This window comes from Falco cherrug, chromosome 3 (assembly GCF_023634085.1).
Source record: "Falco cherrug isolate bFalChe1 chromosome 3, bFalChe1.pri, whole genome shotgun sequence".
Classification (NCBI taxonomy): Eukaryota; Metazoa; Chordata; class Aves; order Falconiformes; family Falconidae; genus Falco; species Falco cherrug.
In genome coordinates, this window is record NC_073699.1 from 1,605,557 (window position 1) to 1,628,257 (window position 22,701).

Consider the following 22,701-nt stretch of genomic DNA (forward strand, 5'->3'; position numbering starts at 1 on the left):
CTCATTTTGGAAGGAATAGCCAAGTATCTAGCAGGTGATAGTGGTACATAGTGAAAGAGTTCCTTTGAATAGCAGTTTGAAGAAGCAGTGGGGAATTTATTGCAATAAACTGAATTAGTAGGGGATTTATATTTAGCAAGCCATCTGTAGTGCAATCAAAAATAAACAGGTTCATGATTCTCTGGTGCTCAAAGGGAGATGAGCTCTTTGAGTCTTGCTAGGTTTATAGAGCTGCTTGGTGGCAAAATGAAATTTGGCCCTAGAGAGGGCAGAAAAGGCTTCCAAAACAAACTCACTCCGGCATTTTGAGGGATGGTATTTTTATATTCAGCTGCAATATGGGGATTCCTTCCTTCCATATTCCTCTAAATAGGAAGGGAGGACAACAGAATCTGAAAATTCTGGTTAGGTCCAAGGGGAAATAAAATCACTATTATCCTGCTGTTCTGATGATTACTTTTGCAAGGATTAGCTGAATAAGTAACTGCCAGATTACCAAGTGTATCTGAAAATACCTAGTTGGTGTGAACAGATTCAGGGAGACATTTAGTGGTATCAAGCACCCATCCCTCTAATGTGCTCAAATATTTTAAAAAATCATATCTATATGAATCTTTCAGTGTTCACATGCCTTTGGAAATCTTACCCTGCTTCAGCATGGGAGCTTAATAGAATTAGCCCTCTTAATAACAGGCGGAAATGTTGTTGTTAGTATTGTGGTAAATGACCAAGTTTTAGTAATGGTGTTTGTAGTGCTGGGGGGTAGGAGGTATTGTGCATCTTTGGTGCATTCGTAAGATTTGCTATGCGTGGCTTTTCTCTCCCCCAGGCCCAAGTGCTTGCCAAGTAACGGCTGGTCAGGAGTTTCTAAAGGCTGTGAAACTCCTGTTGTCAGATCCCAGTGCTCTGCCCCAGCTCTCCAGCGTTTACCTCCCACAGTGTGATGCTGGCGGTGCCTGGAGGGAGGTGCAGTGCAGTGGCCCTCCTGAGCAAGCCTTCGAGTGGTACGAAAGGTGGATTGCAGAGAACAACGAAGGCAAAACGCTGCCTGTTGCTGATCTATTGAACATTATAACTGGATATAAAGAGGCATCTTCCAAAGGCTTTTCAGCTTTCATTAAATCTTTGTATGAGGCTGGGCACCAGAATGTCTTCCCAGCATTCACCCCATATTCCTCCTTCACTGATCTCCCACCTGAAGTGCTGAAAGGAAACTTGACCTATGCATCTGAGAACATTTTACTGGATCCATATATGTTCTGGCAGCTTCTGAATGAGCAGCTGACTTATTACCCAGGACCCTATAGTGATTTCAGCGCTCCATTAAGCCACTTTGAACTTCGTGATTGTTGGTGTGTTGATAACAAAGGAGAAGAGCTGCAAGGAACAAAGGCAGAAGTGAACCAGGTCCCAGTGTGTAAGTAACAGAATTTCTGGCACATAAGTAGCAGCGTTTCTGGTCTTTGCTTTTATGCTACAAGAGGAAAGTCCTTTCAGTTGCTGTGAAGTAAGAGACAATGACTTGTCAGAAAGAGCAATACTACTGTTCTCACTGGCCACCAGAGGTGGGTAACTAATTTTTGTAAATAAGTGGTGTCTCAGCTTTGGGAATAAGGAGGAATAAAGTTCCATATCAGGTTTGTGTAGATTTTGTAATTTGGAATTTGGACATATAACGCTTTTGCAGAAGATATTTAGCCAGACGGCAAAGGACGTTTTGAAGTTAGAAAGAGTGTGAGGAGCTATGTGAAAAATTCAGGATTGCACTGTGCTGTAAATGACTTTCAAGAATGCCTTAAAATGAGCCAAAAGGAATTTTATTTCCTATTTCTTACTATGCGGTCAAGAGTAACTCATAGCCCCTAGAAGTCACTAGAAGAAGAGTGAGGCCAGCGTTGGTAAGCCCTCTGTCCAGACACCTCCACCAAAGGTGGTGGGCCCTCTTTACGGTTACTTCAGCAGATGACCTATATTATAGATGCAGTCACTAAAGCCATTCTAATCACATAGTAATTTTCCATCTGGGAGGAAGTCACAGGACAATGAATGGCAAACCTCCAAATAGGCAAGGAGTGCCCGAGATGCCAATTCTGTGGGCAAACAGGGAATAAAGGGTATGAAACAGATTAGCAGAGGGTTATTTTAGCTGTGAAGCTTTCTCTGAGCTGGTTCAGTGTGTTGAACTGCCATTTCTGAGTCAGTAGATGTATGGAGAGGACAGGCCAAGTGTCAGCTGCTCCTCTGGAGCCAGGGACATTGGGTGATTGCTGGTACTCTTGGACTCTTGCTGTTATCTAGCTAAGCACTGACAGATCTTGTTTGTTTGTTTGCTTCATTACACAATTCAAAACTGAGCAAGTACAGAAGGAAAGAGAAGATGCTAATTAAAAGACCAGCTAGTTTTGGCATGCAAATCTTTACTGGAGTTAGATGAAAGGCATTAATATACCTTCTGGTTCTACAGGTCCTGGTATATGTGAAGGTGTGAAGCAGGAAGCCCTGACATTTATGGAGGAGGCAGAGCAGCTCATACTAGCATCAAATCGCTCCCACTTTGCTTTTGGAGAGAGCTTCTTGATAGCAAAGGGAATACAGCTCACAGACAATGACCTCCTACGTTCTGCCCAGTCCTATGAGTCAGAGGTGGTGGTCTCTGAAAAGCTGTTATCGGGCGGTGACTATGCTTTCCAGCTGGCTGCACGGTCAGGTAGGTGAAAGAGAAATGACAGCTTAATTAAATGGATAGATGCCCAGAATCTGTGCAAGAGTACTCTATGTCAAATGCAACGTTGCTGAAAAACAGGTGCAACTCAGCAGGTATAATTACTGTGTAATTAACCTGTCAACCCAAGAGCTGATTTCAGTTGTCTTCTATGTATGACATGACACATATATAAGATTTGGACACTTACCAACCTTTACATGCTTGCAACACTTGTTAATTTGCCTATTGAAGTACCCGGACATTCAGGTGTTTGCAAACGTGCATTTAAAATATCTTCTATTGGCCACTAGTAGCCTTTTTTCTTACTTGTCTTTTATAGTCTTGCATTTCTATTGGCGGAGTCACTTTACTGCAAAACATTCTGCTGGGGAAGCAGCACAGCTGGGATTTCACCCCTACATCCCACAGTGTGATGGCCTGGGAAACTGGGAGCCAACTCAGTGCTACGAGAGTACAGGTGAGCGGTTGCTAACAAGATACTCTAGACTGTCTGAACAAAGAAAAGCTAAGCAGAATTCTAATGAAAGGATGGAAGACCTGTATTCTTGTAGCCTAACTGGAGAAAGGTGAAGTGGTCCATGAGATGGGTGGAAAATTGATTGGAGTGAGGGACTCAAGTGGCAGTGCACTGGGGCTCAAACATCAGTTGATGTTCATTTGCTCACTGCTAGTAGTGTTCCTTGGGGGTCAGTTCAGGGGCTGATATTGCTTAATGCCTTCATTAAAGACCAGGGCAATGAGATGGAGTGCACTCTCAGCAAGTTAGTGGATGATATCACATTGCCAGGAGTGGATGATATGTGGCAGGATAGGGCTGCAATGGAAGAGTCTCGCTAGAGCTGCCACATTTCTATTCTCACCATTGTTCTCAGGTGTGGTCTACTTATCCCTGGATAGCAGAGTTGACTGTGACTTAGATTTACTGATCACTTTCTATAGTGCTGCTGGGGATTAAAATCTTCCCAATATGCAGCAAAGCATACTGCAGTACAACATTGTTGTGGTTTAACCCCAGGCAGCAACCAAGCACCACGCAGCCTCTTGCTCACTCCTCGCTACCGGGAGGGATGGGGTGGAGAATCGGAAAGGAATGTAAAACTTGAGGATTGAGATAAGAACAATTTAATGATTTAAACAGAATAAAGAGGTAAAACCAACAATAATAACAATAAAAATAGTAACAATTCTAATGGAAAGGTGGGGGAAAAGGGGAAAAGGAAAACAAGTGATGCACAGTACAAGTGCATAACCACCCGCTGACCGATGCCCAGCCAGTCCCTGAGCAATGATCCCCCTCAGCCAACGCTCCACGTTTATACACCAAGCATGACATCCCATGGGATGGAATACCTCTTGGGCTGGTTCAGGGCAGCTGACCTGTCTGTGTCCCTTCCCAGTCTCTTGTGCCCCCCCAGCCCTCTGGCTGGCAGGGCCCAAGGAACTGAAAAGTCCTTGACTTAGTACCCAGCAACAACTAAAAACATCAGTGCGGTTATCAGCATTGTTCTCACACCAGAGGCAAAACACAGCACTGTACTAGCTACTAAGAAGAAAGTTAACTCCATCCCAGCTGAAACCAGTACAAACATCTAAAATTAAGCTGCTTTTCTTCTCTGGCCAGGTCATTGCTGGTGCGTGGATGAGAGAGGACGTTATGTCATGGATTCCTTGGTCTCACGCTCAGCAGAACTTCCCAAATGTCAGTTGGTTTTTCTTCATAAATATTTGTCTTTACCTGTTCTTACAAATTTTAGTATTTATGGAAAATTCTAGTATGATATGCATGAAGCAAGACTTGTTTCTAACTGTTGCAAGAAAATAAAAAAGAATGTTACGCTTGTTTTGCTGATTCATTTCATTTCACGCTGCATGTGATGTTGGTTTGCATGGTTTAAGAATGGGCCCTTTACTGTTGGTGGCCTTGCTTGATCAGGGGAATTGGACCAGATGTCCAACCAGATGTCTCCAGAAGTCCCTTCCAACCTCAACCATCCTGTGATTCAGTGGTTATCAAACACAGATTGGGAATTCCCTACCTGAGGTTGTAGCAGACCCTAATGAAGATGTGCGAAAGAGCTGGGGATGTATCCCTTTCTCTCTAGCTTAGGGTTGAGAACTTGATTTTATTTAACATGCATACATGTTTTTCCTCTTACAGGCCAGACATCATGTCAGCGATCTCGAACTAATGCCATAATTTCCAGCTGGAGACAGAGCGGTTCAAAGCTGGATGCATCTACAGCTGATCTGTTCATCCCCTACTGCCTTGAGGTGATTTAACATGACTGAGGGAGGAAGAAACAAAACTTCTGTGGTTTTGCTTACACCATGCCAAAGGCCTGTACAGTTTCAATCTATGCTCCTTAAGCATCCTTTGTGTGTTCCCGTTAACCTGAAAGAAAAGGGTAAGATAAAGCTAATAGCAGGCATTTCCCTGCATAAGGCAGAACATAAATAGATTTGAGATGGAAGACCGAGAATAGGAAGCTCTGTCCCTGCCTACGCTTCCCTCCTACGGGGTGGCTCTGCCTACTCCTTTTGCAGGGCTATGCTTAAAAAGCACAACTTATTTGAATAACTTCTGGGGGACTCTCTCCTCCTGAGCTGTGAGAGAATGTCAAGATGAGAGGGGGTTGTATGTAGGTATCCCAAAATAGGGTCCGTGATGCTCTCAAAACATGGTAGCGAGCAGGATAGAGCCCTGAGATGAGCAAGGAACAGACATTTCAAACCAAGATTATATCAGAACTTCATCTCGATGGACTTTCTTTCTCCCTGTTTCCCTCTAGGTCTGGTCTGTGTATTAAATTAAGTAGACCTTGTTTTAATATTGTGTTTCTTTTCAACATGTTGTATTAATGGACAAATGTAAATATAATCAAATATGCTTAACCAACTTTGGGGTATGGGTTGTGGTGGGTCTGTATTAATATCTGTTGCTCTGCAGTGAGATGTAACTGATTCTTTGTAGACAGGAGAATACGCCGTGCTACAGAGATCTGACACAGATGTTTGGTGTGTAGATCCTGTTTCAGGAGAAGCATTTCAGCGTGGCAGCAAGGATTTGGATGGCAATCCTGAGTGTGAGTAATGCTTTACCCACAGCCTGTGACACTAGTGGCAGTGCCTTGTGCTTTGTGGCATATGTACTTTCCTTCTCGGAATGATGCCCATGAGACATGGGGGCCTTATTCATTTCTCAGTGACGTGGTACATGCAAGCACATCAAGATTGAAAGAGTATCTGAAAAGTGTTATCCTTTACTTTCACAACACCAGAAATAAACCAGTTTAGACAAACTGATGAACAGGCTTCTATGCATTTTTTACCTTCCATTTCTTGCCACCATAGAAAATTCTTTGCGCACATGGATGAATTTTCTAAGGCAGTGAATACTGAACTGTGGGAACTGGGCCACATGTAGTCAGTGAATTCATTTTACATGGTCCGCAACAGCTCCATGTAATGCAATTAGACCTATAATACCTTTTTATTGTCTTCAAATAAAGACAGAGAACTGCTGAAGTCTCATAAGAGATGGTTGATTGAAAAAGTTGAGGAATCCCTACTTGCAGAATTGAGATGCAGTGCAGTGGCTCTGCTGTTCCGAACAGTACGGCAACCCCAAAGCCCTCAGTTCTGCTGAGCTTCTTTCTTCAGTTCTTTTGCTAGTGATTTTCTGCTTGTCATCTGCCGTAGAAAATTTGGGAGAATAATCTGCTGGCTTCAGGCAAGCCTACTCCTGGAACATCTGTAACAGAGCAGAAAACTTCTCCGGAGAGGATAGTGAGTTAGACAGTACTTTCATCTGACCACGCAAGCCTGCTTTCTTCTACTTGTATATGGGCTAACGATTAGAGTCCACGAGGACGTGCACCAGGCCTGATGAAGGATAAATAACTGCACGTTCACTGAGGAATTAGTTGTGTAGTTGTTCGTTACACAGGTTTACAAGCTTACTCTGACACTTGCAGATCAACAAAATTAGTAAGAACCAGCTTTGTGTCGAGTTCGGGTTGAGCGTTTTGGATCTCTTTGTCAGCGGGTGGTTCTGCCCACTCACGTCCCTGTTTCGTTCGTTTGTGGGAGACCATAACTGTTGCTGTTTTGTGACTGGGGGGTTTTCCCCAGTTTTGAATGTATAGAACTGGGGCATTTAAACTATTTTAAAATGTAAATAATCATATTATTACATTTTAAATTACCTTGATAAAAAATTCTTACTAAAATGATTAATTTGATTTAAAAATAATTTAAATATCTGCATCTAAATGATACACTATCACATTTATAGCAAAAAAAAAGATGTAAATGCAAAATACATGTCAGTATTTCTTCAACTATTTTCTTGATGCAAACCCATAGAACTTGCACTTTAATCTTTAGAAAACATGTGAGGTTTGTAGTGGAAATAAATTCCCCATTTTTATAATGGTTCAATTTATTTATGGCTTCATGATCACTCATCTTTCTTCCAATAAACAGGCCGAAAGCACAGCTGTTAAAGTCTTTAGGACAGTTTGTTGTTTTTTGTTCTGTATCTTGCAACGATTTTCTCTCTTTAAAGGTCCTAGTTTCTGTAACATGCTGAGGTCTAAAACTGGTCTGCGAGAAGCTGGCAAAGGCTACATCCCACAGTGTGAAGGGGACAACGGGACTTTCTCACCCGTGCAGTGCAGCCAGGACCAAGAGAGCTGCTGGTGCGTCTTTGATAATGGAGAAGAAGTGCCAGGGACACGAGTAAGCGGACGAAGACCTGCATGTACAAGTAAGTTCCTGCTTGGGGCGCATTGCTTCTGAGCAAATCCAGGTCTGGAACTTGACCCAGTTCCTAAATTTTTCCAGTATTTAGTTGTGTTTAATCTTCTTTGTTCAGACCGTTATAGAGACTTTTGCTCAAGCAGTGTGCTTATCTTTGTGTTATGGCAGATTTCAGACCTACCTGGGCACGATGTCCAGTTTTCTTCAAGTACTTTGTCAGGGAGAAGGAACGGAATGGATCTTTGATTTCGCCTTATTCATAAAATTGGTTAAACCAAAGCGGTTGAGCTATAAAACTTAACAGAAGTCCATCTGAACAGCTTGCTGCAAACTTGAACATGTTCCAGTCTGAGCTGGCTCTGGGATTAAAAGCCATTCAGCTGACTAAAAAAAAATGTGAAAAATGTATGCTTCTGCCATTCCTACTCTTGGCTTGTGACCAGAGTTGTGAAAAGGATGTGCCAAAGCACTACACATTCACAGAGTATTTCTTGCATGACCAGGGCTGCAAAGCACTGGAATTCACTCATGGTTTCCAGTGAGATGTCCAAAGGGGAGAAATTTGGATAAACTTAATTTGTAATGGCCTTTAGACATCTTCCCATCACTGAAGTGAAGCAAAACAAATTAAAGTTGCTACAAGGCCATGCTCCAAAATGTAATGGTTAGTGGAAACTAGAGATTTAAAAAGAAAACCGTCAACTAGTGCCTGCAGGACAGTACTGTTTCCATGGTTCTTTTGTGGGTTTTTTTGTTTTTTTTTTTTTTTTTTGTTTTTTTTTTTTTTTTTATTTGAGAGTTGTTGATAGATTTAGGAAAATGAGAACACATGATAAGAAATTGCTTCAGTTTCCTTTTGTGAATCTGCTATATAAAGAGCAATACATGCTCACCAACCAAATACCTGGTTGTGTCAGCCCAACTGGCTGTAAGGCATTTTAATCAACTAGATAACACCTCAGACAACTTGGAAACCTTTGAACTGTCTTGTACCAATGAGAGCTGTGTGGATAGAGTTTTCTGAGACGCCACAAGGAAACCCCCCGGCGTTGTATCTGCCCCATGCATTGTGGTGTGTGGAGATGTGCAACCGAGCTCTGAAGAGATGAGCTGCAGAGCTAGGGTGGCATAGCCATGTGAGTGTAGCGGTCCAGTACAAGTTTCTAGCTATTCAGGGAAGCAGAACTGGTCAGTCTGAAAAGTACAGTGCTGCTGCCGTCCTGCTTTCAAGTTATGGACTCATGTCTCTGTGGGGCATAATGATTTTGTTTGGACCAGCTGTAGGAACTCAGAATGACACCCGGCACTCAGCAGCATGGATTGATATTCCCAAAGACTCTGAGGGTGAACAGAGAAAAGTGGAAGCATTTCTAGTATGCCAGGGAAAAGTCAGAATTAGTTGTAAATGTTAAGTTCTTGATATCTCCTTCTCTCCCTGAAAGCTCATTTTCTAGATTTCCCCTGAAATTCCACAGGAATTTATGGAGTATATTCTAAGGGGGTGTGTGTGTGTAGGTGTACCCCAAGATACACCTTTAAGATTATTTTACATTTTGGGTGCACATCTCATGTTTCATGGGATCCCATAATGCTGTACTTTTGCTAGAGGAAATAGTGACTGAATGATTAATGACCTTTCTTTTTTAAAAGACTGAGCTGAGAGAGAGAGTTGCTTCAAAAATATATTGGCAACCTGATTTACTGAAAGCTGTTTGTTACTTTCTGCATAGAAATACCATTGAAATCATCTTGAATTATTTTCCTGGATTTTGAAATAACAATGGAACTTTTTCATGCTAAACAACTTAGTTACTGTGTAAGATTAAAGAAGCAAGTTATTTTTCCCCTCAGTCTATTCAGTCTTGTATCTCTAGTCCTGAGAAGTACTAATAATTGTTCAGGAAAAAAGGAAAGGAGGGCGCTCTCACTATCTTGGAGATCTTGTCTATCAGCAAAAGAAGCTGTTGTGGTGGGAAAATACAATAAAACTTCTCCTTCAACATCAGAACAGACAGATGTAAACAACAAGTAATAACTTCACAATGCCCAGTGCATGCAATGAGGTTTTCATTAACTTATAATTTCTATTAGAGGTAGAATCCAACTTTTTCTAGTTGACATGCACCGGAGAGATGATGCTAAGTATCCTAGCAGTCCGCACACATATCTCCCATCCTCATGCCCACTTTCCACAGCCCTCAATAAAGGTAAAGGAGAGAAACTCTTCCATAGAAGGCCCTGGAAACAGTAATTTCCTTATGGAAATCTTCAGAAACATATGAAAGAGTGTCAATATTCAGCTGGATTCTGATTCACTCCTACAGGACTGAGAAACTGGGAGAGAAATAGAAGAACGACAGAATGGCGCAGGCTTGATAATGATGGTAAATCCGATGACATCTGTAGAGGGATAAATAAGCAAATTACTGACGGTGAACTAAAAGCTGTGAACCACACCAGGAAACCATCCATCACTTACAGTTTGGCGGCGGGTTATTTCCCTAGTTCACACACCAGCTCTCTTGGAAACATACAGTCTTCGAAGACTGTAGCAGCATACAAGCTGAGAATGGATTAGACTTACTGGATACAGAGATGTGCCAGAGCAATAAAAAAAACCATAGGCTGATTTTTATATACTTTGTATAAAGAGAGATTAATGTAATTTACATGTAATGGTGGGTATAGTTGCCTTGGTCAGGTTAAGTATTACTCTCTGTTTTACAGTGATATGTTTTGGTCCTAAAATCTCAGGAGGTATATTAAAAATGTGTTCACCTTTACTGAACAAAAGACTGGAGACCAAGTCAATAAGTGAAGAGACAGAATGTAATGGACCCATTTAGAGAGTTATTGCAGAAAAGATGCTATAAAGGAGACTGGAAAAAATGCATCAGGCAATTCAGTGAGACAGATATGAAATCCTTTTATTTTGGCATTGAAATGCTCAAGGTTGGGAAACAAAGGTGTACCGTGCACACTGGATCCAAGATTCATCCTGTGATGTTTTAATCTTTAACTGCAGTGGCTACTAAGTTAAAGGAATTAATCTTCATATTTCCATAAGAACGGGAGAGACAGTCTGCTGAGACCTGAACCATCGACAATGTTTGCCTTCCTCCAGTGGCTAGAGAGGCTGGGACTGACCTGAGCATTGCTATTTGGAAAATGTTCTACGTTTACACCACTGAAGTGAATTGTACAATATGAGAATATCTTTATATTTATTTATCAGTGAGGAATTGTTTTTTTCTTCTTATGTTTTGTAGCTCTAGAACTCAGAAGTGTTTAATTATTGCTAGCTATACTCAGTAATTAGGTTGGGAGTTGGCTAATATTGAGTGGAGTGAAGCAGTTAGTTTGTCCTGATTGTTAGAAATTGTCATTGTAGTTATCCTGCTATTCTAGTCTTTTACAGTGGGCTGGCAGGGTTGAAATGACTGCGCTGATACAGAGTGAGTTGAAAGGGTAAACTTTGTGCTCCAACTCCAAGGCTGTATGCTACTGTTAAGGACCTGCCTGGTCACCAGAGGCATCCTGGTGCTGTTGAAGACACCATAGCCATGAGCTCCTGATCCTAAAGTTTTCAGACTTAACTCCAAAGGGAATTGAGATTTTGGGGTTTTTTTTTGCCCCTGCCTATTTCCAGTGGCTATCTTTTGTAAAAATTTGTTCTGCTGATGGTTAGAAACCTCCTCCTCATTTCCTGCTTAAATTTATTCATGACTATTTTAAACTTACCTGTTCTTAGAAACCACGCATGTAGCTTTCTGGACCCAATGCATTACCCATCAAAGTCAATACGTGTCTGTTCCTCAGCTGTAGTAAACTAAACCATGCTGATATCAAAGCAGATCCAAGTTGAGATGAGTGGGAAATGCACAAGGTGCTGTCTAGGTTTTCTCTGTTGATATGAGGGGTTTGCAGAATTTTTACTGGAAGTGCTTCATAGGATGCCACTAACGTATTCCTTTCCTCATGTGCCTAAAGGTCCGCAGTGTGCTCTGCCATTCGGTGCCTCCTCTGTTCTCAATGGAGCTGTATTTTGTGAAAATGCTTCTGGGCAAGCTTCAAGCATTCAGCAGTGCTGGCTGGTGTGTCACCAGGGCTTCCACAGCGCCGTTTCCAGCACATCGTTTCAGTGTGATGTGCAACAGCGTCTATGGGTCTCGGCTGCCCCGCTCTACCACGCCTGCCAGAGTATGTCTGAACTGCTGTGGGTTGGAAAGGGTGCAGAGCAGTGTCACTAAGTGTACAAAAATCTGCTTTCATCACGAAGCTACTGTGTGAATGACAATAATAGGACACAACAGTTATATGGGAGTTGTTAAATTAAGGTGCAATAGGTTAGTCCTGTCTTCTGCCATCTTAATCTCTGCCTCTTGGCTGGCTCCTATGCCAGAAACAGTCTCGCTTTTCTGTGATAATATAGCTATAAATAGTTAGTCAATCTACATGCAGATTTTTCCTTGTTAGTTAACAGATGCTGGCACCATGAAGTGATTCTGATGGAACCACTTAGTCCTGGAAGAACAGATGAGTGCCAGATGTTGAAATCTGGCAGAACTTGATTGTTTATTTGCATAATCAAGTCGCTGTTACTCCTGCATCTTTTTGCAGCTGTCTGTTCTTTAGGATTGTTGTAGTCTTTGTTGGCTGATTTGTGGTATTTTTCAAACCATTTTTCTTTCAGGAAAAAAATGGTACTTTAAATCATGGAAGAATCAGTTCTCTATTCAGAGCTCATGTAATTGGCTATTAATGTTGGCCTTTTCAATTATTTCAAGTAGAGAGATATTCTGATCAAAATGGCAATTTGTAGCAGAGCTGAACTTTGAGAAATGTGGTTCTTGATGCCAAATTTGCAGCTACTCTTCATCTCCAGAATAGGTTAAACCCATTCTGGAACCCCCTGCATTGACACATTTCCAGTTGTATCCCAGGTCTGCTATTCCAAATGTAAACGTTTTTTCGAATTTTAAATTTCAGACTGAAACTTTTGTCTGTCTGGAATCATGTTTGCTAGGTTTTTGTAGCATGTTATGAAGTAACTTCCATGTTTGCCTGACGGCAGCTGGATAACTGCAAGGACAGAGGGGAGTGTGTGGCAATCTCATATAAGCTGCGATTTAATGCAAGCTAAGGATGTCTCCTGGTAATTTGTCTTTGAAATTGAGCATGGTTTTAAGCAGAGAGAAAAAATTTCCAACACATCAGAAGGCAATTGAATAGACTTATAATAACGGTGAATTCACCACGACACTCAGTAATTTGTTCCAGTGTTTAATTACCCACATTCTTAGAAATCTCATTTCCTGTTTTGATGTGTACGCTTGAGACATTGTGGCAAAGTCAGCTCTTAAGGACTCTCTGATAAACCAATCAAGGGCGTTGTGCCTTGCAGGAAGAAGCAGGCTTTTGTGTCCTCTGCTTCCTTCTACCATCCTCCTTGGAACCTCTCTGGGCTTTCTCACGCTTGTTTTGGGGTGAGGGCAGGGGAGTTGTGCTCCATTAGTAACACTTGCGTGTGATGCAGCGAGGGTCTGTAGAGGAGGTGAATGACGGAGAGCTCTGCCACTTGTCCAGGCTGGTGGGATAAGACACAGCTCTGTTTGGAGGTGGCATGACAGCATGACTGTTGTGCTGAACCTGAGATAACAAACCCTCCGTGAAGCCTGTGACCAGCATAACCTACTGGAGACAAGAAATATGCACCTTTTTTTTTTTTTTTTTTCCTGGCTAAAAAGATTTTCATTTTGTGACTGATGAACTCACATGTTTGTCATAGGTTTGAGTGATTTATGTCACTTTGGTTTGCTACCAAAAAATTGGAAGGCCCTTGTGGACGTCCATGTCAACACCATTATTATGTAATCAAATTTATTCCCTCCTAAACTTTATGCCCAGTTAATTTGACAAGCTAGGTTTCTGAAAGCCCATTTGAATTAGTGTTAATTGCTTTAAGCATTTAATTCCTTTTTTAATAGAGGTCTTTTCATGATTATGTCTAAGAGAAGTGGAGGTCGACAGGTCAATAATTCCTGCCTTCCTGTTTCTTTTCTAAGTATTGGCATTACGTCAGCTTTCATCTAGTTCTTTGGAAATTTCTATCTGCTAAGGTTTATACAAATTCATCATTAATGATCCAGATTGTTCCTTATCCTTCTGCAAGTTAGCGGTCCAGGGTGAAATACCTCTTTATTATTATATAATAACTGTATCGCCTGGCCTTTTCCCTAAGGCAGAACATATGTATTTGTCAAGCATCTTTCTTGCTGCTTATTGTTTACTACCAATAACTCTACTGCTTTCACCTAGAAGTGGGGAGATGCTATTGATGCAACATCAAAATGTCAAATCAATGTCTTTTTTCGAAGTAATGTTTGTACTGTCCTGAGACTACTTTCCTTTCTACTGCTAAATTCCCTTTCTTCTTCATTTTTAGAGCTCCAGGTATTTCAGACAGTTCAAGCTCAAACACACTTTCAACTACTACTGCCTCCTGAGAAGACTTGTAGTTCTGACTACTCTGGGTTACTCCAGGCATTCCAGACATTTATTTTAGATGAGTTGAAGGCTCGTGGTTTATGTCATCTCCAGGTAATTTCAATTCCTTATTCTCCGTTGTTAGTGGTTTTTTTCTTTCTTTTTTTTTTTTTTTTTTTTTTTTTGGTGGTTTTGTTTATTTGTTTGTTTTAGTGGTTAAGGTTTTTTGTATTTAAAAAAAGAAAAAGAAAAAGGTAAGACACAAAGTAGAACTTTGAGAGAGATGGAAGAGCAAAACGTGCCATAAAACCTGTTGGGATTGGCAGCACTCTTATATGGATGATTGTGAAAATAGGATGTTTAGTCTCACTGACCCCACATTGGCAGGTCAGCTTAATGTAGCCATAGAAGTCATATCACATCCAATATCTATTAAAAATATGTTTTGATAGAAGCAAACATTTTGACTAATTCTTACAGTGAGTAAATGACCTGCTAAAATTACCTTTTCCTAGTTCTGTTTTTACAGGTTCTTTTGAAAATGTTGGTTTTGTGCATAGTGCAGTGAAAAAAATAGGAAAAGGCAAGAACTAGAAGGCTCTCCTGTTGACTAACCATGGTTTCATTTAATTTTGAATTTGAGGTGAATGCATTTGGAAATACTGGCTCAGTTTCTGTCTGTGATGATTCCACTGTCTATGTTGAATGCCTGAGCATGGACCGCCTGGGGGTGAACATCACATGGAGGACTCAGCTGGAAAACATCCCAGCAGCTTCTCTCCCTGACTTACATGATATTGGTAAGGTTTTTTTTTCTCTGATGTTTCTGTGAATTAAACCTGTTTTGTTTTTAATTGTTTTCTTTCCCTGTGTCTGCTCTCACAAGGCACTAACAAGGTATTACAAATGCTCACTGAAATAGCCTTTGTAACACTGGAGTTGTGGTTTTGGGCTTTTGGTGTTGATATACTTCTCTTTCCAGGCTGTGATTCCAGGACCTGCTCAATGGTGGAAAATATTGTGTTCCTTACTGGGTTGGGCTTGGAGAAACCTATTTCACACATTGCCAAAAATAAAACTAATTTCTCCCAAGTTTGGGTTTTTTCCCCCTTTTTTTTTCCTTTTCTCCCTTTGACGCTAAAGAAGGACCCCTCAGACATCCTAGGACAATTATGCAGAGACCACTGACTGGCGGACCTTTGCTGTGGTTTCCAAGCGAGTTAGGAATGGTGTAAGGAACTTCTTTCAAAGCAGTCAGTGTTCCTGTTTAAAATAAAAGCTGTAAAAGACATATCCCAAGTTCAAATGCCCTCTGTGCCACCTTTTCTCCGGTTTTACTATTTTAAAATGGTGTCCCCAGCATGTGTCCTTCCTTCTAAGTTTGGGACTTGGAGACATGTGCCCTACAGCAGTTTTTGCCTGATCAGAACTGAATTCAAAAGCCTTCAGGATGCAGGCAGGGTCTGCAGTGGTCGTGTGGTTCCTGGCTTTATGGTCTATTTCAGTTGCTCCAGATTATAAGGGAAACATGAATATTTAAGCAGTTTGAGGAAGGTGGATCAAAGTATAAGTGTGTTTGGTTTTATATTAAACTTTACTTCTGAAAGTGTTCCACTGTGAGTGTGTTACATTTTTGACCCTCTCCACACTATAATTTCCCTGTATTACTAACATTGCTTTTCAGGGAATGGCTGGTTTCACAAAAGGCAGAGCAGAACCTGCTTCTGTAAACACTTGGCACCATCAACTTCCATTACCCAGCTTTGGATTTTTCTGTTTGAGGTGTTTTCTAGTGTATTTACACAGAGTGAGCAAATTGGCTCTCTGATTTGAAAGTCTACATTACTAAAATAGCTTTGTTCTCCTATCTTCTTTAGGGATAAATAAGAAGTCTTGCAGGTTTGGTTTTTTTTGTTTTGTTTTTTTTCCCTTCTGTGAAGTATCTGAGAAAAATTGCTAAACAGAAGTGCTGTGTGCATATGTTCCCAAAGGAGAGCCTCAAATCTAAATCACTCGTGAATACTTCGCTACTTTTTTTTTCTTGCAGATATTTTTATGTACTAAATCTGAGGCTGTGCAAATCCCTTCCTGAAGGATCTTATGCCATTTGGCTTAGTAGCTTAGATAGAACTCAGCTTTAAAATATTGAGGAATGCTTGCAGCAATTTTTCTCTTTTCTGTTCAACAGACACTATACTATGGCTAGTAAAAATGAACTTTTGGTGGATGAATGTATAGTAAACAGTCCCCATCAGTAAAGTCTGGAGGAGGTCAGTCCCTGCCCTATACAATCGATATTTTAAGCTGTGCCTTTGTGCTCTGTATTTTCCTTAAAGAAAATTAGGAATAAAAGAAAGAACAACTTTACTAATTTTTTATTTCTCTTTCTCTCACTTTCTTATTTGGCCAGTATAAACTCTAGGTAACAGTATGATCCCTTTTCCTGTTGAAGTTAGTGTTTCATTCAACAGAAGCAAACCTTAAATCAGATTTCTTCCTACTGCACAGCACAAGATGCAACAATTTGCAGGATATTTCTGTATGTGAAAAGATGTATTGTCCCGCAAGAAGTCTAAATCCCTAAAGTTATACCAGGCCCTGGAGAAATACTTAGTAAGAACTTGTAGTAAATCTAACAATGTCTAAGATGTGTAGTAGCTTGAATTGCCAAAACTGTGCAGCAAATCCAGGGAAGGACTACTGATTCTGCCATGATTTAGGGCATGCTGAAAGTGCCCCCAGGAGGTTCACGTTGGACCAGAAGCTAGGTCCTATGTAAGCAGGGGAGTGTGCCCCAAGCTGGCCAGCCATGCTGGAAGGGCTGAACCGAGGCAGCTCGTGTAAGATGTATCCAGTGAGTCTGTGGCTGGCATGTCCATCAGGTGCTGAATTGTCCTCTGTTGAGTTGTTGCAGAATGTACCTGTCTACTTGCAATGCATGAGCATGTATACTACAGTTAAAGACTTGTTTATATACTCTGACTGTAAAGGATATTATATATGCAGTGTGGTCATAAGCAGGGTCACTTTTAGTGATAGTGTTAAGAACTTTTCAACACAGTGAAACATTTAGGACTAAAGGACATTTAACAGACTGAAGTCGGTTCTTACTGTTTTGGTTGTTTGCTTCATTCCTGTCCTTTCTGACATGTTTTGCTGTCATTTTAAGGTTATTTTTAATTCTGCTATGACTGGTCACTAGACAATTTGGAAGGATATTTGCTTGAATAAAAGGCTAATCTGCTTATTCCTGCTTTCACTTCTGAGATAATTTCTGGCAAAACATTTGCAGTGTTGTTGGCTATGTTTGGTGATCTCCAGTTACTCCCTCATGAGCTAAGTTTCAGTTTTGCCTGGGGTTGAACAAAAACTGAGGGCCATTTTGCTGATTATAGTATGTATTAGTGCAGCAGAATGATAGGTTGCTCAAAGCTAGAGGAATCAGAGCATTGAGAATACAAGGACACAGCTGTCAGCTTTAATGTGAGGTCTGTTTGCTTTAGCCCATAAGCGTAAAAACCTCGTGTCCCTCCTCTGCAATGGGAAAACAACATCTACATGACAGCAGCCAGCTATGGACCAACATTGAGGAAAAGAGGGCACCTACGCTTTCACTATTAAAGGTCTAGGATAATTTTTCAGAAAAGCATTGTACGTCTGCAGTCCGTTTAGCATGGGCAGGAGCGCAGCACTGCGTCACTGGAGCCTCGTACTGGGCTGTGAAATTCTCTCCCTGCACAACTGAAAAGCCACCTGTGGGCTACAGTCCACACTGGGAAACTCACCATGTAAGAAGGCAGCAGTACCTTCAGCTATTTGACTTGGACACATCAATCACAAAATAATAAACTGTATAATGTGTGAGCTGCAACATTCCTCACGTTCTCTTCATCTATATAACATCCTCCCTGTGAAAATTCAGTGTCCAAGGTCTTTAGTGTAGTCACAAAACTCAAAGTACATAGGGTGCAGGATTTCCCATTTGCTGGGTTACTGGGCTGCCCATCACCTGTAGCTACAGGAGGTCCTTGTCTTGCAAATTTGCACCAGTAAACCACCTCAGCATTTCATTCAATGTCATAAACCCTGCAAGGATAAACAGCAAGTGATAGCAACCAAAATCTGCTGGGAGCACTGTTCTTGTAGTACTTCTGGTCCAGCCAAACTGGAGAATCTGCTCTTGATCTAATGCTGAAAATTGTCCTTGTACAAGCCATCAAAAGGGAAACCATCTGGACAACTTAGAATATGGAGAGTAGGAAAGGTACTCACTGTTTCCAGCTTTAAACACCAGCTTCAGCAATTGTGAAGAGCATGTCTGTTGCATGGGTGGTTATGTTGAATATCAGTGGTGTGATGGAAGGTGATTATTAGTCTGTTACTGATGCCAGCCTTCAAAAACAAACCAACCAAATGTTGAAAAAGAAGCAAATGATACCTATTAAACCCCCCCCCCCCCAGTAATAAATTAAATCTGAATGTCAGATAATCCTGGTTTTCATCTGCTGTATTTTTGTAACTCAGAAATCAAGTTTTGTTCTTTAGCATCCTCTACATATATTGAGATTAGGACTTGAATCTGATAGGCAGTGTACAGATTCATTCTTGTCTGCTGTTTGCTAACATGCTTGTATTTCTGTATCTGCCTGCGGTTTTAACTTAAAGTTCATCAGTTTCTGTGAGATTCTCCGTTCCCATATGGGAAACCTCTTTCATGCTATTTTGTCGTATTTTTCCCCTGTTAGAAAACGCATTTGTTGGAGAAAATCTCATTGGAGCATTTATAAAAGAGATTAAGGATGGTGGTTTTCTGTTGCATTTGGACTCCAAGCAATTCCTAGCAGATTCTTTCATTGATTTTCCCCGTGATGAAGAGTTTGATCTGTCTCCAAGTGTGCAGCTAGGATGTAGAAGCGGGTTTCACAGAACTTCATCTCCTGGGAAAGCAGTCCCAAATTCACAAGGATGTGGTATGTCTCAGTTTAACTTTCCCTTCTTTGATGTCATTAGGAATCACTATAAAGCTAAAGTTAGAAAATCACCGGTAAACTTGTGTTTATGGTTAATATGTGAAAGGCATGAAGCACCATCGTGAATGATAATAAATCTGAGGAGAAAAGGGAATTAGTGCTTTGCTTACCGTTCGGTCCTTGTATTGAACCAGCGATTTGGAAATAGGCATCATGGCACTGGCATTGTATAGAAGGTTTTGCAAACATTGTTGGGGACATTTTAGATCTGTCTGGTATTAGAAGGTCATGTGCATGTAATGTACGTGAGCCTTAATAAGGTCATGACCTTAAGTTGTAAGTAATGTACATTACATGTACATGATCCTTAATAAGATTTGGCAAAGATATCGGAGCCAGTGCTTTGGATGATGATACATTACCCAGAATAGAAACCTAGATGCAGAAATGGCAAAAGTCCTGAGATAGTGAATTCCTGGGCCAACTCCAGCCAGCTGAGATGGAAGCTTCCTCGGTGTTGGCCAACACCCAGACCTGATTACACTTCTGCCCTCTTTTCATCTTCCTTCCTTCTGCTGAGTCAGCTTCCCTGGAACAGGCTGCCTTTCTGTCAGCGTCCTGCGTAGGCTGCCAGACCTGCCTCTCCGACAGGTCCCCGTGGCTGTGCCCAGCAGTCCTGTGTACCAGCTCATGCTGCCAGTGAGCCTTTGCCGTAAAAGCCCCGCTCTTGTTTCTATCAACATCAGCCCTCCTGCAGTGCAACCCTGATGGTCTCGTTGGCCCAGTTAGCCTCAGTGAGTCTGTGTCTTCCTCATGTCGGTTTGGCATGTGTTCACTGTGTCTATGTCTTTTTTGGGAATGGAGGAGGGATGTACCACTAAGGTCAAGAGTAGTAGCTCTTGGATAAGTTTTCCAATATGGGAAATACGTTCAGATGAGAAAATTTCAACACTGTGCAGCTTAAGTTAGAGAACCTCAGAACAAAGCAAAATACATGGAAACAACTTAGCTCTCTGCTGGATATGGTGGTTCTTATTAAGCTAGGAGAGCTTCTCAATGCCTGGGCAAGAACTTCCAAGTAATCAAGTGATGAATCAGTTCTGCAGTGCTGCAGTTTCTAACTTGGACCTTTAAGGGTAAATTGGCTGCAGTTTCAGTTCATCTCCATAGTCTGAAACACTTCAAGTTTTGATTATTTAAATACACCATGCAGAAAAAAGATTAATTCCAACTGAGAATCCAGAGTCTGTAACAACTTGCAGTCACTTAAGATGTACTGTTATACTGATTAAAGGTATCATTATTTCTTCAGTAGAGTCCATCACTTGGAGCAGAAGAACTTACAAAGAATTGAATCTTTCTGCCAAATATTTCCCACCAGGGATAAAGGCTTCCAAGAAGCAGTGAATTAATTTGCCTTGTGAGTTAGTTCATACATAATTTGAACCACGAAGCTGTAGAAAAATTCACCCAGTAAACCAGACTTATCATAGAGATGTGGAAAGGAGACGGTTTCTGCTCCAGCTTTTGGCACAGGTTTTGCCTTCTAAGATCTCATGGTATACATGCTGCTGACACTGTTTTGTGTAGTAGGGCTGCATATTTTATTCTGAACATGGGATTTAGGAATTCTGTTTCTGGTTCCTCTAACAATAAATAAATATATTTATTTATTTTGCATTATGGATATATTCTGGCCATTTATCCAGTCTGGATCTGCATCTCTAGTAATAATAGGGACTAGTAGTAAGAAGTATCACCTGTGATTACAGAATTCAAACCTGTGTGAGGGTGACAGGGTTTCTTTATTCTCTTCCCTTTCCTGTTCCACCTGGTTGTTGAAATACAAATTGTCTTTTCTGATCCTGATCTTATTGATTTGTTTGCTTTTACTTGACTGTAAGTGACATTTAGCCTTGCTTCAGGAAGCATGGACAGCTCTTAGTAGCAGCAGCTTTCTAGTGTTCTCAATAAACTCAGTATTTTCATTTAGGAACATGCAGCTGACATGAATCTGCCTCTCATCTCATGTATTTTCCTTACAGTCATCTGTTTCTTTAGGTTAGTATGTATGGTACTTTGTTTCATGTTTTCCTGCCTGTAAGATAAGTAACATTATCATATGTTAGTTTTTCTTATGTGACATGTTTTCTTTGTCTCAGTCTTACACTGAGTTACTTTACCCCACAGGTGTTTATAAATATAATTCCTTAAGAGTATGAGGTAACAGTTTTATTTTAGCTAAAATTTAAAGGGACAAAAGACACTTTTTTGCTGAGGTGTGAGTTGAAAAGAAGAGAGTTGGAAACTGTCCTGGAGGCAACTTTGTGAACTCAGCCCTTCTCCCCCCATTTATTTCAGGAGAAAATCTGAAACCTGTTTGTGAGTTATCTTTGTTATAATATAAAGTTTTTATTCTGGTTCCTTTTATTATTTAGAATGCTTAGCAATTCTATCGGAGCTGATTTGAGCAGATCATAACCCAAATCAAATAAAGTGCTAGATTTATAGCTGAACTGGCAGCTCAAGACTTCATTCCTAATAATGTAGATCAAGAATCAGATATCCCAGTTTTCCAGTATCTCTGGATGGGGGAAAAAGCAGTGCAAGCATTGGGTAATGATCAGTTCTGACAGTTTTTAAGTGTGCTTAGTATAGTGAAAAGAGCTGGTCTAGGGTGAAAAGAGGATATTGTGAGGAGTGCTATCCCTGCTTAGTCACTCCAGCGAGTTGTTCTTTAGCCTGGAATTCGTTACTCAGCACGTTGTTCCCTGGGTACACAGGAGCCCAAGGTTAGTTATGAGTGTGACCAGGTTAGAAATTTCATGTGCAGGAGCAAGGGATTAAATTTGGGGCTCATTTTTACTTTTGTATTTTTATTTTTTCCTATTTTAGGTATACAAAGTTTGAGCCCAGCGCTAACAGTTAGCTCTGAGATTTTGGCTCAGACCTGTTCTTTAGTTTCTTATATTGTTAACATATATGATTGTTAAAGCTTGAAAGAAGTACAATAAGGTGTTTTGTTTAACTTACAGAATGAAACTTCACCCCTGTGTGATTGTGTTGAATGTAACCTATAGCCAAATGATACATGCCTCCAAGAGTTATAGTCTAGAAAACAAGCATCTCTGCACCAACATTCTTTGCTGTTCTTTGTGCCCTTTTTTAAATTTGCCACAAAAGGCAATTTTACTTGCTTAAAACGTTATAGGAGACACAGATATTACTTTCACGTTATGACTACTACTACAAAACCAGGACAATGCTTTGAAAAGCTTGATTTGTTCCTTTATAATGTTTAATTGCTTAATTAGTCTCCCTCATCCTTTGCATTTTGTCTTCAATTTAGGCATGGGTTACTAATTTAATTTTAATTTTCTACTGTTGTTCATTTGCAAGATGAGTGTGATCCTTTTTGCATGTGTTGGAAAATGTCTTTAAAATGTATCAGACACTCTTGTGTATTAAATAACGTGCTTGAGCAAGGAGAATTCTGTCTCATCCAGGATTTTTTGGTTCTATAATTGATTTTAGATATGTGTTAGACCTAGAGTAATTGCCTTGATATGTACTTGGGAGGAAAATTTCACTCTCACAGTTTTGTCATCCTTTACCTTTCCACTGGAACTTTTCCAGCAGATGAAGGAAGATAGGATCATTTTAATACTGGGTTTTTTTTTAGTCTGTTATAATCTAGGTGCTATAAGTTAAATTAATTTACATTCTAGTGTGTTGGCCAGAACAGCAACTCATCATATG

General features: G+C 40.6%; 1 protein-coding gene across 1 annotated transcript in view; it reads left to right on the plus strand.

The window, feature by feature from the left end:
* TG (thyroglobulin) overlaps window positions 1-22,701 on the plus strand; it is a 161,130-nt gene that overhangs the window by 16,626 nt on the left and 121,803 nt on the right. Inside the window, exons 10-20 of the mRNA XM_055704249.1 lie at window positions 830-1,417; window positions 2,465-2,707; window positions 3,045-3,182; window positions 4,347-4,424; window positions 4,884-4,996; window positions 5,697-5,808; window positions 7,293-7,493; window positions 11,477-11,686; window positions 13,932-14,086; window positions 14,616-14,772; window positions 18,718-18,942. Of these exons, the coding sequence (XP_055560224.1) occupies window positions 830-1,417; window positions 2,465-2,707; window positions 3,045-3,182; window positions 4,347-4,424; window positions 4,884-4,996; window positions 5,697-5,808; window positions 7,293-7,493; window positions 11,477-11,686; window positions 13,932-14,086; window positions 14,616-14,772; window positions 18,718-18,942 (2,220 nt within the window). The remainder of the gene's footprint in view (window positions 1-829; window positions 1,418-2,464; window positions 2,708-3,044; window positions 3,183-4,346; window positions 4,425-4,883; window positions 4,997-5,696; window positions 5,809-7,292; window positions 7,494-11,476; window positions 11,687-13,931; window positions 14,087-14,615; window positions 14,773-18,717; window positions 18,943-22,701) is intronic.